At 47.0% G+C, this 14,012-nt stretch overlaps 3 protein-coding genes across 3 annotated transcripts in view; 1 reads left to right on the top strand and 2 right to left on the bottom strand.

Moving 5' to 3' along the window:
* The window catches only part of LOC135513383 (dedicator of cytokinesis protein 1-like), a 1,066,221-nt gene that overhangs the window by 581,970 nt on the left and 470,239 nt on the right, over positions 1-14,012 (bottom strand).
* Positions 1-14,012, top strand: part of LOC135511833 (dedicator of cytokinesis protein 1-like) — a 513,132-nt gene that overhangs the window by 132,225 nt on the left and 366,895 nt on the right. The window lies entirely within an intron of this gene.
* LOC135511834 (inhibitory synaptic factor 2A-like) overlaps positions 1-14,012 on the bottom strand; it is a 101,828-nt gene that overhangs the window by 12,036 nt on the left and 75,780 nt on the right. The window contains exon 5 of the mRNA XM_064933316.1: positions 13,428-13,499. Coding sequence (XP_064789388.1) covers positions 13,428-13,499 — 72 coding nt within the window. The remainder of the gene's footprint in view (positions 1-13,427; positions 13,500-14,012) is intronic.

Genomic DNA, 14,012 nt, shown 5'->3' with positions numbered 1-14,012 from the left:
CCCTCTCTCTCCCCCTCTCCCTCTCTCCCCCTCTCTCCCTCTCTCTCCCCTCCCCTGTAAAGAGTATTTTCTGTGTGCTATAATAATTTGTCTAATGTTTCATCTGGAATGTCATGTCACTGGGCGGCTGTGGTTGTCCCTTTACAGGCAGATAACGGGGCCAGGCAGATAGTTGGGGCTAACGGGGCTTCTGTAACAGGGCTTCTGTCTGTTGTAACAGGGCTTCTGTCTGTAGTAACATGGCTTCTGTCTGTAGTAACATGACTTATGTCTGATGTAACGGGGCTTCGGTCGGATGTAACGGGGCTTTAGTCGGATGTAACAGGGCTTTAGTCTGATGTAACGGGGCTTCAGTCGGATGTAACGGGGCTTTAGTCGGATGTAACGGGGCTTTAGTCGGATGTAATGGGGCTTTAGTCGGATGTAACGGGGCTTTAGTCTGATGTAACGGGGCTTTAGTCTGTTGTAACGGGGCTTTAGTCTGATGTAACGGGGCTTTAGTCTGATGTAACGGGGCTTTAGTCGGATGTAACGGGGCTTTAGTCTGATGTAACGGGGCTTTAGTCTGATGTAACGGGGCTTTAGTCTGATGTAACGGGGCTTTAGTCGGATGTAACGGGGCTTTAGTCTGATGTAACGGGGCTTTAGTCTGATGTAACGGGGCTTTAGTCTGATGTAACGGGGCTTTAGTCTGTTGTAACGGGGCTTTAGTCTGATGTAACGGGGCTTTAGTCGGATGTAACGGGGCTTTAGTCGGATGTAACGGGGCTTTAGTCGGATGTAACGGGGCTTTAGTCGGATGTAACGGGGCTTTAGTCTGATGTAACGGGGCTTTGGTCTGTTGTAACGGGGCTTTGGTCTGTTGTAACGGGGCTTTAGTCTGTTGTAACGGGGCTTTAGTCTGATGTAACGGGGCTTTAGTCTGTTGTAACGGGGCTTTAGTCTGTTGTAACGGGGCTTTAGTCTGTTGTAACGGGGCTTTAGTCTGTTGTAACGGGGCTTTAGTCTGTTGTAACGGGGCTTTAGTCGGATGTAACGGGGCTTTAGTCGGATGTAACGGGGCTTTAGTATGATGTAACGGGGCTTTAGTCTGATGTAACGGGGCTTTAGTCTGATGTAACGGGGCTTTAGTCTGTTGTAACGGGGCTTTAGTCTGTTGTAACGGGGCTTTAGTCTGATGTAACGGGGCTTTAGTCTGATGTAACGGGGCTTTAGTCTGATGTAACGGGGCTTTAGTCTGATGTAACGGGGCTTTAGTCTGATGTAACGGGGCTTCTGTCTGTAGTAACGGGGCTTCTGTCTGTAGTAACTAGTCTGTTCTCCCAACCAGAACATGTATTTGTTCCTCTGATCGTCACGTCAGAGCTGATATCAACGCAGAGTGAAAACACATGAAGTTACAGGGTTTCCGGACGACCAAGATACACTGGTTTAAAATGGCTGGTCTTAAAATACATGAAATGAAATGAAATCCTCTTTCATGCCATCCTCGGTCTTTGTATGCCATGCCATTTTAACATTCTCTCTCTCTCAATCCCTCAGTCTCTATCGCTCTCTTTCCCTCTCTCTCTCAATCTCTCTCGCTCTATTGCACACTCTCTCCCTCAATCGCTCTCGTGGTCCCTCAATCGCTCTCGCGCTCCCTCAATCGCTCTCGTGCTCCCACAATCTCTCTCGCGCTCCCTCAAACTCTCTCGCGCTCCCTCAATCTCTCTCGCGCTCTCTCAATCTCTCTCGCGCTCTCTCAATCTCTCTCGCGCTCCCTCAATCTCTCTCGCGCTCTCTCAATCTCTCTCGCGCTCTCTCAATCTCTCTCGCGCTCTCTCAATCTCTCTCGCTCCCTCAATCTCTCTCGCTCCCTCAATCTCTCTCGCGCTCTCTCAATCTCTCTCGCGCTCCCTCAATCTCTCTCGCGCTCCCTCAATCTCTCTCGCGCTCCCTCAATCGCTCTCGCGCTCCCTCAATCTCTCTCGCGCTCCCTCAATCTCTCTCGCGCTCCCTCAATCTCTCTCGCGCTCCCTCAATCTCTCTCGCGCTCCCTCAATCTCTCTCGCGCTCCCTCAATCTCTCTCGCGCTCCCTCAATCTCTCTCGCGCTCCCTCAATCTCTCTCGCGCTCTCTCAATCTCTCTCGCGCTCTCTCAATCTCTCTCGCGCTCTCTCAATCTCTCTCGCGCTCTCTCAATCTCTCTCGCGCTCTCTCAATCGCTCTCGCTCTCCCTCAATCGCTCTCACGCTCCCTCAATTGCTCTCGCGCTCCCTCAATCGCTCTCGCGCTCCCTCTTTCACGCTCTCTCCCTCTCTGCGTGGGATCTGGCAGAATCTGGATCTATGGATGAAACTAAAGGCATGTCATTAGATGACACATAAAAGCCATTCACTGCAACAGCAACATGAAGTGTGTTCCTGTACACTGAGTGGACAAAATATTAGGAACACCTTCCTAATATTGAGTTGCACCCCCTTTTTCCCTCAGGGAATGGACTCCACAAGGTGTCGAAAGCGTTCCACAGGGATGCTGACCCATGTTGACTCCACAAGGTGTCGAAAGCGTTCCACAGGGATGCTGGCACATGTTGACTCCACAAGGTGTCGAAAGCGTTCCACAAGGATGCTGCCCCATGTTGACTCCAACGCTTCCCCTCAAGTTGGCTGGATGTCTTTTGGGTGGTGGACTGTTCTTGACACACACGGGAAACTGTTGAGTGTGAAAAACCCAGCAGCGTTGCAGTTCTTGACTCAAACCGGTGCGCCTGGCACCTACTACCATACCTCATTCAAAGGCCCTTAAATATTTTGCCTTGCCCATTCACCCTCTGAAGGGCACACGTACACAATCCATGTCTCAATTGTCTCAAGGCTTAAAAAAACCTTCTTTAACCTGCCTCCTCCTCTTCATCTACACTGAAGTGGATTTATCAAGTGACATCAATAAGGGATCATATCTTTCACCTGGATTCACCTGGTCAGTCTATGTCATCGAAAGAGCAGGTGTTCCTAATGTTTTGTCTCGTCAGGGAGAGTAAATGATTGCTTTTGTTCCTGGTGTATTTGATGATGGTGGTCTCTGTGTGTCCCAAATGGCACCATGATGGCCTTCACAGTGCACTTCACCTCTATGGGCCCTGGTCAAAAGTAGTGCACTGCATCGAGGGTCTATGGTGCCGTTTGTGAGGGTACAGAGAAGGGTTGGCTCCGCACTGAAGTTCATTAACGTGATGTATGGCCTTGTGTTCCTGGCAGGAAGAGTCACTAAAACTACACTGAACAAAAAAATAGACTCAACGTCCAATCATTTCAAAGAGTTTTACAGTTCATGTAAGGAAATCAGTGAATTTAAATAAATAAATGAGGTCCTAATCTATGGATTTCACATGACTGGGAAAACAGTTGGTCATAGACACCTTTCAAAAAACAATATGAGAGGATGGGGTGGATCAGAAAACCAGTCAGTATCTGGTGTGACCATCGTTTGCCTCATGCAGCGCGACACATCTCCTTCACGTAGAGTTGATCAGGCTGTTGATCAAGAACTGGGACATTTTCAGCTTCCATGAATTGTGTATGAAAGGCACGACAATGGGCCTCAGGATCTCATCACGGTATCTCTCTGTTCATAACCCCACCTCCACCATGGGGCTCTCTGTTCATAACCCCACCTCCACCATGGGGCTCTCTGTTCATAACCCCACCTCCACCATGGGGCTCTCTGTTCATAACCCCACCTCCACCATGGGGCTCTCTGTTCATAACCCCACCTCCACCATGGGGCTCTCTGTTCATAACCCCACCTCCACCATGGGGCTCTCTGTTCATAGCCCCACCTCCACCATGGGGCTCTCTGTTCATAACCCCACCTCCACCATGGGGCTCTCTGTTCATAACCCCACCTCCACCATGGGGCTCTCTGTTCATAACCCCACCTCCACCATGGGGCTCTCTGTTCATAGCCCCACCTCCACCATGGGGCTCTCTGTTCATAACCCCACCTCCACCATGGGGCTCTCTGTTCATAACCCCACCTCCACCATGGGGCTCTCTGTTCATAGCCCCACCTCCACCATGGGGCTCTCTGTTCATAACTCCACCTCCACCATGGGGCTCTCTGTTCATAACCCCACCTCCACCATGGGGCTCTCTGTTCATAACCCCACCTCCACCATGGGGCTCTCTGTTCATAGCCCCACCTCCACCATGGTCCACTGCTTTCCCACATGACGTCATACAGAGAAGAATGAGGGATTCATCCTCCCATTCTGCCTGCCCTTCTTGTCCGCTTACACACACACACACACACACACACACACACACACACACACACACACACACACACACACACACACACACACACACACACACACATAATACACACACATAATACACTCACATGGGCTTCCTCATTCTGTCTGTGACTATAGTATGTATCTGCTCCTTAACTTACTCATTCTGTCTGTGACTACAGTATGTATCTACTCCTTAACTTCCTCATTCTGTCTGTGACTACAGTATGTATCTGCTCCTTCCTCACTCTGTCTGTGACTACAGTATGTATCTGCTCCTTAACTTCCTCATTCTGTCTGTGACTACAGTATGTATCTGCTCCTTAACTTCCTCATTCTGTCTGTGACTACAGTATGTATCTGCTCCTTCCTCATTCTGTCTGTGACTACAGTATGTATCTTCTCCTTAACTTCCTCATTCTGTCTGTGACTACAGTATGTATCTGCTCCTTAACTTCCTCATTCTGTCTGTGACTACAGTATGTATCTGCTCCTTAACTTCCTCATTCTGTCTGTGACTACAGTATGTATCTGCTCCTTCCTCATTCTGTCTGTGACTACAGTATGTATCTGCTCCTTCCTCATTCTGTCTGTGACTACAGAATGTATCTTCTCCTTAACTTCCTCATTCTGTCTGTGACTACAGTATGTATCTGCTCCTTCCTCACTCTGTATGTGACTACAGTATGTATCTGCTCCTTAACTTCCTCATTCTGTCTGTGACTACAGTATGTATCTGCTCCTTAACTTCCTCATTCTGTCTGTGACTACAGTATGTATCTGCTCCTTCCTCATTCTGTCTGTGACTACAGTATGTATCTGCTCCTTAACTTCCTCATTATGTCTGTGACTACAGTATGTATCTGCTCCTTAACTTCCTCATTATGTCTGTGACTACAGTATGTATCTGCTCCTTCCTCATTATGTCTGTGACTACAGTATGTATCTACTCCTTCCTCATTCTGTCTTTGACTACAGTATGTATCTGCTCCTTCCTCATTCTGTCTGTGACTACAGTATGTATCTGCTCCTTAACTTCCTCATTATGTCTGTGACTACAGTATGTATCTGCTCCTTCCTCATTATGTCTGTGACTACAGTATGTATCTGCTCCTTAACTTCCTCATTATGTCTGTGACTACAGTATGTATCTGCTCCTTCCTCATTATGTCTGTGACTACAGTATGTATCTGCTCCTTAACTTCCTCATTCTGTCTGTGACTACAGTATGTATCTGCTCCTTCCTCATTCTGTCTGTGACTACAGTATGTATCTACTCCTTAACTTCCTGACTCTGTCTGTGACTACAGTACTTATCTGCTCCTTAACTTCCTGATTATGTCTGTGACTACAGTATGTATCTGCTCCTTAACTTCCTGATTATGTCTGTGACTACAGAATGTATCTGCTCCTTAACTTCCTGATTATGTCTGTGACTACAGTATGTATCTACTCCTTAACTTCCTGATTATGTCTGTGACTACAGTATGTATCTACTACCTAAACTTCCTGATTATGTCTGTGACTACAGTCTAACCAGACACCTAGTTATTTGTAGTCAGAACTGTCCAGACTGGTGATGCTAGTCGGGGTGGCAGGTGCAGGCAGCGATCGGTTGAAGAGCATGCATTTAGTTTTACTAACATTTAAAAGCAGTTCAAGGCCACGGAAGGAGAGTTGTAATGGCATTGAAGCTCGTCTGGAGGATTGTTAACACAGTGTCCAAAGAAGGGCCAGAAGTATACAGAATGGTGTCGTCTGCGTAGAGGTGGATCAGAGACTCACCAGCAGCAAGAGTGACATCATTGATATAAACAGAGAAAAGATTCGGCCCGAGAAGTGAACCCTGTGGCACCCCCATAGAGACTGCCAGAGGTCCCGACAACAGGCCCTCCGATGTGACACACTGAACTCTATCTGAGAAGTAGTTGGTCAACCAGCCGAGACAGTAATTTGAGAAACCAAGGCTGTTGAATCTGCCGATAAGAATGTGGTGATTGACAGTCGAAAGCCTTGGCCAGGTCGATGAATACAGCTGCACAGTAATGTTTCTTATCGATGGCGGTTATGATATCGTTTAGGATCTTGAGCGTGGCTGAGGTGCACCCATGACCAGCTCGGAAACCAGATTGCATAGCGGAGAAGGTACGGTGGGATTCGAAATGGTCGGTGATATGTTTGTTAACTTGGCTTTCAAAGACTTTAGAAAGGCAGGGTAGGATTGATATAGGTCTGTAACAGTTTGGGTCTAGAGTGTTTCTCCCTTTGAAGAGGGGGATGACCGCGGCAGCTTTCCAATCTTTGGGGTTCTCAGACGATACGAAAGAGAGGGTGAACAGGCTAGTAATAATGGTTGCAACCATTTTTTGCTCATAGTTTTAGAAAGAGAAGGTCCAGATTGTCTAGCCCAGCTGATTTGTTGCGATTTTCAGAACATCAGCTGTCTGGATTTGGGTGAAGATAGAAATGATGGAGGCTTGGGCAAGTTGCTGCAGGGGGTGCATAGCTGTTGGCTGGGGTTGGGTTAGCCAGGTGGAAAGCATGGCCAGAAGAATGCTTATCGAAATGATCGATTATCATAGATTTATCAGTGGTGACAATGTTTCCTAGCCTCAGAGCAGTGGGCAGCTGGTAGGAGGTGCTCTTATTCTCCATGGACTTTACAGTGTCCCAAAACATTTTGGAATTAGTGCTACAGGATGCTTGAAAAAGCTAGCCTTAGCTTTCCTAACTGACTGTGTATATTGGTTCCTGACTTCCCTGAAGAGTTGCATATCACGGGGGCTATTTGATTCTAATGTGACTATGATGAGGTGTGGGCGTTACCCAGACATACAGAAACACTCACATTCCCCAGACAGACGGTGGAAGGATATTGATATTCCATGATGTACTGTTTGTTCCATCTCGTCCGCAGCACAGCTCCTATATATCCCAGGGAGATGGTTTTCATGGACATCTATTTTAATTACATTGGGTTTTAATCCCTTATCTGTGTCAGTGGGGGACTGCTAGGTTTCATTGTCAATGTTCCCATCCTCTGAATGCACCATGACTGGTCCAAATGGGTCCGATATGGTTCTGGTCTAAAGTAGTGAACCCTGACTGGTCCAAATGGGTCCGATATGGTTCTGGTCTAAAGTCGTCTACCCTGACTGGTCCAAATGGGACCCAATATGGTTCTGGTCTAAAGTAGTGAACCCTGACTGGTCCAAATGGGTCCGATATGGTTCTGGTCTAAAGTTGTCTACCCTGACTGGTCCAAATGGGTCCGATATGGTTCTGGTCTAAAGTAGTGAACCCTGACTGGCCCAAGTGGGTCCTATATGGTTCTGGTCTAAAGTAGTGAACTGTTCCAAATGGGTCCTATATGGTTCTGTTCTAAAGTAGTGAACCCTGACTGGTCCAAATGGGTCGGTCCTATATGGTTCTGGTCTAAAGTAGTGAACCCTGACTGGTCCAAATGGGTACGATATGGTTCTGGTCTAAAGTAGTGAACCCTGACTGGTCCAAATGGGTCCTATATGGTTCTGGTCTAAAGTAGTGAACCCTGACTGGCCCAAGTGGGTCCTATATGGTTCTGGTCTAAAGTAGTGAACCCTGACTGGTCCAAATGGGTCGGTCCTATATGGTTCTGGTCTAAACTGGTGCATTATATTTGGAATCATTTTGTAACCTTTATTTTGACACGGGTTCAATGCTTTCTCTCTTCCAGGTGAGCCCTGTGTAGTGGGGTCAATGCTTTCTCTCTTCCAGGTGAGCCCTGTGTAGTCGGGTCAATGCTTTCTCTCTTCCAGATGAGCCCTGTGTAGTGGGGTCAATGCTTTCTCTCTTCCAGGTGAGCCCTGTGTAGTGGGGTCAATGCTTTCTCTCTTCCAGGTGAGCCCTGTGTAGTCAGGTCAATGCTTTCTCTCTTCCAGGTGAGCCCTGTGTAGTCGGGTCAATGCTTTCTCTCTTCCAGGTGAGCCCTGTGTAGTAGAGTCAATGCTTTCTCTCTTCCAGGTGAGCCCTGTGTAGTAGAGTCAATGCTTTCTCTCTTCCAGATGAGCCCTGTGTAGTAGAGTCAATGCTTTCTCTCTTCCAGGTGAGCCCTGTGTAGTGGGGTCAATGCTTTCTCTCTTCCAGGTGAGCCCTGTGTAGTCGGGTCAATGCTTTCTCTCTTCCAGGTGAGCCCTGTGTAGTAGAGTCAATGCTTTCTCTCTTCCAAGTGAGCCCTGTGTAGTGGGGTCAATGCTTTCTCTCTTCCAGGTGAGCCCTGTGTAGTGGGGTCAATGCTTTCTCTCTTCCAGGTGAGCCCTGTGTAGTCGGGTCAATGCTTTCTCTCTTCCAGGTGAGCCCTGTGTAGTAGAGTCAATGCTTTCTCTCTTCCAAGTGAGCCCTGTGTAGTGGGGTCAATGCCTTCTCTCTTCCAGGTGAGCCCTGTGTAGTGGGGTCAATGCTTTCTCTCTTCCAGGTGAGCCCTGTGTAGTAGAGTCAATGCTTTCTCTCTTCCAGGTGAGCCCTGTGTAGTGGGGTCAATGCCTTCTCTCTTCCAGGTGAGCCCTGTGTAGTAGAGTCAATGCTTTCTCTCTTCCAGGTGAGCCCTGTGTAGTAGAGTCAATGCTTTCTCTCTTCCAGGTGAGCCCTGTGTAGTAGAGTCAATGCTTTCTCTCTTCCAGGTGAGCCCTGTGTAGTAGAGTCAATGCTTTCTCTCTTCCAGGTGAGCCCTGTGTAGTGGGGTCAATGCCTTCTCTCTTCCAGGTGAGCCCTGTGTAGTAGAGTCAATGCTTTCTCTCTTCCAGGTGAGCCCTGTGTAGTGGGGTCAATGCTTTCTCTCTTCCAGGTGAGCCCTGTGTAGTAGAGTCAATGCTTTCTCTCTTCCAGATGAGCTCTGTGTCTCTACAGTAGACACTAGACTAGAGCTGGTATGATACTATACTGTGTGTTGTGGTCTCTACAGTAGACACTAGACTAGAGCTGGTATGATACTATACTGTGTGTTGTGGTCTCTACAGTAGACACTAGACTAGAGCTGGTATGATACTATACTGTGTGTTGTGGTCTCTACAGTAGACACTAGACTAGAGCTGGTATGATACTATACTATGTGTTGTGGTCTCTACACTAGACTAGAGCTGGTATGATACTATACTGTGTGTTGTGGTCTCTACAGTAGACACTAGACTAGAGCTGGTATGATACTATACTGTGTGTTGTGGTCTCTACAGTAGACACTAGACTAGAGCTGGTATGATACTATACTGTGTGTTGTGGTCTCTACAGTAGACACTAGACTAGAGCTGGTATGATACTATACTGTGTGTTGTGGTCTCTACAGTAGACACTAGACTAGAGCTGGTTTGATACTATACTGTGTGTTGTGGTCTCTACAGTAGACACTAGACTAGAGCTGGTATGATACTATACTGTGTGTTGTGGTCTCTACAGTAGACACTAGACTAGAGCTGGTTTGATACTATACTGTGTGTTGTGGTCTCTACAGTAGACACTAGGCTAGCTAACCTAGATTCAGCCTAGCTAACCTACCAATTTTATCTCTCTCCCAGGGGCTGGCAGGAGGTCACATGGCTTCAGCAGAAGGGGCCGACTAATTTATGACTAATCTTGTGCCTAAATCACAGCCCTGTCCCCAGGCTTCTCCTCTCACCCCAGCCCTTGTCCTTGCTCTCTCCTCGACCCAACCCTCTGCTCTATTCTCCTCTCTGTATTGTCCCCAAGCTATATAATGGACTGTCCTCACTGCTGCCCCCCCTCTCTTAATAAAACCATGACTGGGCAGTTTCCTCTGTTCTCCTATCGCGTTATAATCAGGATGTAGAGTCTCTGCTTAAACCCTGATGTCACCCTCCAAGTCCTGTCATTTAGCCCTCTCTTAATAAAACCATGACTGGGCAGTTTCCTCTGTTCTCCTATCACATTATAATCAGGATGTAGAGTCTCTGTTTAAACCCTGATGTCACCCTCCAAGTCCTGTCATTTAGTCTGGTCTTACTGTTAAACAGTTCCCATTACAGTTGACTACAATACCTTTGTCAGCCACACATCAAAGTGAATAGAATGTAGTCCTTCCTGGAAAGACCTCTTTATATCTGACCAGAGTCTGATCCACTAGATGGAGAGGGTGTAGTCTGGTTTAAAGGATACTTCAGAGGGTATAGTCTGATTTAAAGCCTACTTGAGACAGTGTAGTCTGAGTTAAAGGATACTTCAGATGGTGTAGTCTGATTTAAATGATACTTCAGATGGTATAGTCTGATTTAAAGTCTACTTGAGACGGTGTAAATGGGGATGCTGGGTAAACAAGACTAACAACAGACCCTGGTGATGCTGGGTAAACAACAGACTACCAACATACCTGTAGACCCCCTGGGATGCTGGGTAAACAACAGACTGCCAACAGACCTGTCGACCCCTGGGGATGCTGGGTAAACAACAGACCTGTAGACCCCCGGGGATGCTGGGTAAACAACAGACTACCAACATACCTGTAGACCCCTGGGGATGCTGGGTAAACAACAGACTACCAAGAGACCTGTAGACCCCCGGGGATGCTGGGTAAACAACAGACTACCAACAGACCTGTAGACCCCCGGGGATGCTGGGTAAACAACAGACTACCAACATACCTGTAGACCCCCGGGGATGCTGGGTAAACAACAGACTACCAACAGACCTGTAGACCCCCGGGGATGCTGGGTAAACAACAGACTACCAACATACCTGTAGACCCCCGGGGATGCTGGGTAAACAACAGACTACCAACATACCTGTAGACCCCCGGGGATGCTGGGTAAACAACAGACTACCAACATACCTGTAGACCCCTGGGGATGCTGGGTAAACAACAGACTACCAACAGACCTGTCGACCTCCGGGGCTGCTGGGTAAACAACAGACTACCAACAGACCCCCGGGGATGCTGGGTAAACAACAGACTACCAACAGACCTGTAGACCCCCGGGGATGCTGGGTAAACAACAGACTACCAACAGACCCCCGGGGATGCTGGGTAAACAACAGACTACCAACAGACCTGTCGACTGTGATTGTTTTCCATTAAAATGGTCAAAAATAAACAAACATAGCCTCTTAGCAAAGATAAATTATTGCTTGAGAAATGTATCTAGGACTGTCTGGGTGGGGTCTGAGTGGGGAGGAGACAACGGAAAACTAGCTGGTTTTGGAACTCTTTCTTATTGGTCTATTAACTAATGTCACCAGGCAAACTCTTTCTTATTGGTCTATTAACTAATGTCACCAGGCAAACTCTTTCTTATTGGTCTATTAACTAATGTCACCAGGCAAACTCTTTCTTATTGGTCTATTAACTAATGTCACCAGGCAAACTCTTTCTTATTGGTCTATTAACTAATGTCACCAGGCAAACTCTTTCTTATTGGTCTATTAACTAATGTCACCAGGCAAACTCTTTCTTATTGGTCTATTAACCAATGTCACCAGGCAAACTCTTTCTTATTGGTCTATTAACCAATGTCACCAGGCAAACTCTTTCTTATTGGTCTATAAACTAATGTCACCAGGCAAACTCTTTCTTATTGGTCTATAAACTAATGTCACCAGGCAAACTCTTTCTTATTGGTCTATTAACTAATGTCACCAGGCAAACTCTTTCTTATTGGTCTATTAACTAATGTCACCAGGCAAACTCTTTCTTATTGGTCTATTAACTAATGTCACCAGGCAAACTCTTTCTTATTGGTCTATTAACTAATGTCACCAGGCAAACTCTTTCTTATTGGTCTATTAACCTCTTACACTTATGGTGGCGCTATTTCATTTTTGGAAGAAAAACGTTCCCGTTTTAAACAAGATATTTTGTCACAAAAAGATGCTCGACTATGCATATAATTGCTACTGTTCGAAAGAAAACACTCTGACGTGTCCAGAAATACAAATATCTTCTCTGTGCGTGCCCTTTAACATGAGCTTCAGGCAAAACCAAGATGACTTGGCATCCAGGAAATGACAAGGATTTTTGAGGCTCTGTCTTTCATGATCTCCTTATATGGCTGTGAACGCAAGAGGAATGAGTCTGCCCTTTCTGTCGTTTCCCCAAGGTGTCTGCAGCATTGTGACGTATTTGTAGGCAGATCGTTGGAAGATTGACCATAAGAGACCACATTTACCACGTGTCCGCCCGGTGTCCTGCGCCGAAATTGGTGCGCAAAAGTCACCTGCCAGTATTTTTCCATGGGGCACAGACAGAGAAGCAAGCTTCCAAGAACTGCATGTCAATGAAGAGATATGTGAAAAAACACCTTGAGGATTGATTCCAAACAACGTTTGCCATGTTTCGGTCGATATTATGTAGTTAATCCGGAAAAAGTTTCACGTTGTAGGTGACTGCATTTTCGGTTCGTTTCGGTAGCCAGGCGCAATGTAGAAAACGGAACGATTTCTCCTACACACAGACGCTTTCAGGAAACACTGCGCATTTGGTATGTGGCTGGGAGTCTCCTCATTGAAAACATCAGAAGCTCTTCAAAGGTAAATGATTTTATTTATTTGGTTATCTGGCTTTTGTGAAAATGTTGCGTGCTACATGCTACACAAAATGCTATGCTAGCTTTGCATACTCTTACACAAATTAGTCAATTTCTATGGTTCAAAAGCATATTTTGAAAATCTGAGATGACAGTGTTGTTAAGAAAAAGGCTAAGCTTGAGAGCAAACGCATTATTTTAATTTTATTTGCGATTTTCAGAAATCGTTAACGTTGCGTTATGCTAATGAGCCTGAGGCTTAGTCACAATCCCGGATCCGGGATGGGGAGTTTCAAGAGGTTAACTAATGTCACCAGGCAAACTCTTTCTTATTGGTCTATTAACTAATGTCACCAGGCAAACTCTTTCTTATTGGTCTATTAACTAATGTCACCAGGCAAACTCTTTCTTATTGGTCTATTAACTAATGTCACCAGGCAGGCCAAAACTCCTTCCCGCCAAAACAGACATTTCAGGTGGTCTTTTCAAACAGCTTTTACAGGAAGTTACCATCATTTACACATTTTCACAGGATTATTCCAACCTCAAAGTGTTGAAATATCTATAAAACACAGACAAAGCATGTTTATGTCTGCATTGGGCCTTTAACACACACACACACACACACACACAACACCACTTACCTGTAAATTATGCATGCGCTGTTCCGACACGTGTCACAGTTGGCCGTGTCCTGTCCGGTTCGATAGGAGAGGCTGAGGAGAGGGAGAGAGGAGAGAGGGGAGAGGGAGAAAAGAGGAGAGGGGGGGAGGAGAGAGGGAAGAGGGAGAAAATAGGAGAGGGGGGGAGGGGAGAGGGAGAAAAGAGGAGAGGGAGAAAAGAGGAGAGGAGAGGGGGGGAGGAGAGAGGGGAGAGGGAGAAAAGAGGAGAGGGGGGGGGGAGAGGGAGAAAAGAGGAGAGGAGAGGGGGGGAGGAGAGAGGGGAGAGGGAGAAAAGAGGAGAGGGGGGAGGAGAGAGGGAGAGGGAGAAAGGGGGTGAGGGAGAAAAGAGGAGAGGAGAGGGAGAAAAGAGGAGAGGGGAGAGGAGAGAGGGAAAGGGAGAAAAGAGGAGAGGGGGGAGGAGAGAGGGAGAGGGAGAAAGGGGGAGAGGGAGAGGAGAGGGAGAAAAGAGGAGAGGGGGGAGGAGAGAGGGAAAGGGAGAAAAGAGGAGAGGGGGGAGGAGAGAGGGAAAGGGAGAAAAGAGGAGAGGGGGGAGGAGAGAGGGAAAGG

The sequence above is a fragment of the Oncorhynchus masou genome, chromosome 24 (assembly GCF_036934945.1).
Source record: "Oncorhynchus masou masou isolate Uvic2021 chromosome 24, UVic_Omas_1.1, whole genome shotgun sequence".
NCBI classification, from domain to species: domain Eukaryota; kingdom Metazoa; phylum Chordata; class Actinopteri; order Salmoniformes; family Salmonidae; genus Oncorhynchus; species Oncorhynchus masou.
This window is presented reverse-complemented; position numbering and strand designations above follow the sequence as displayed.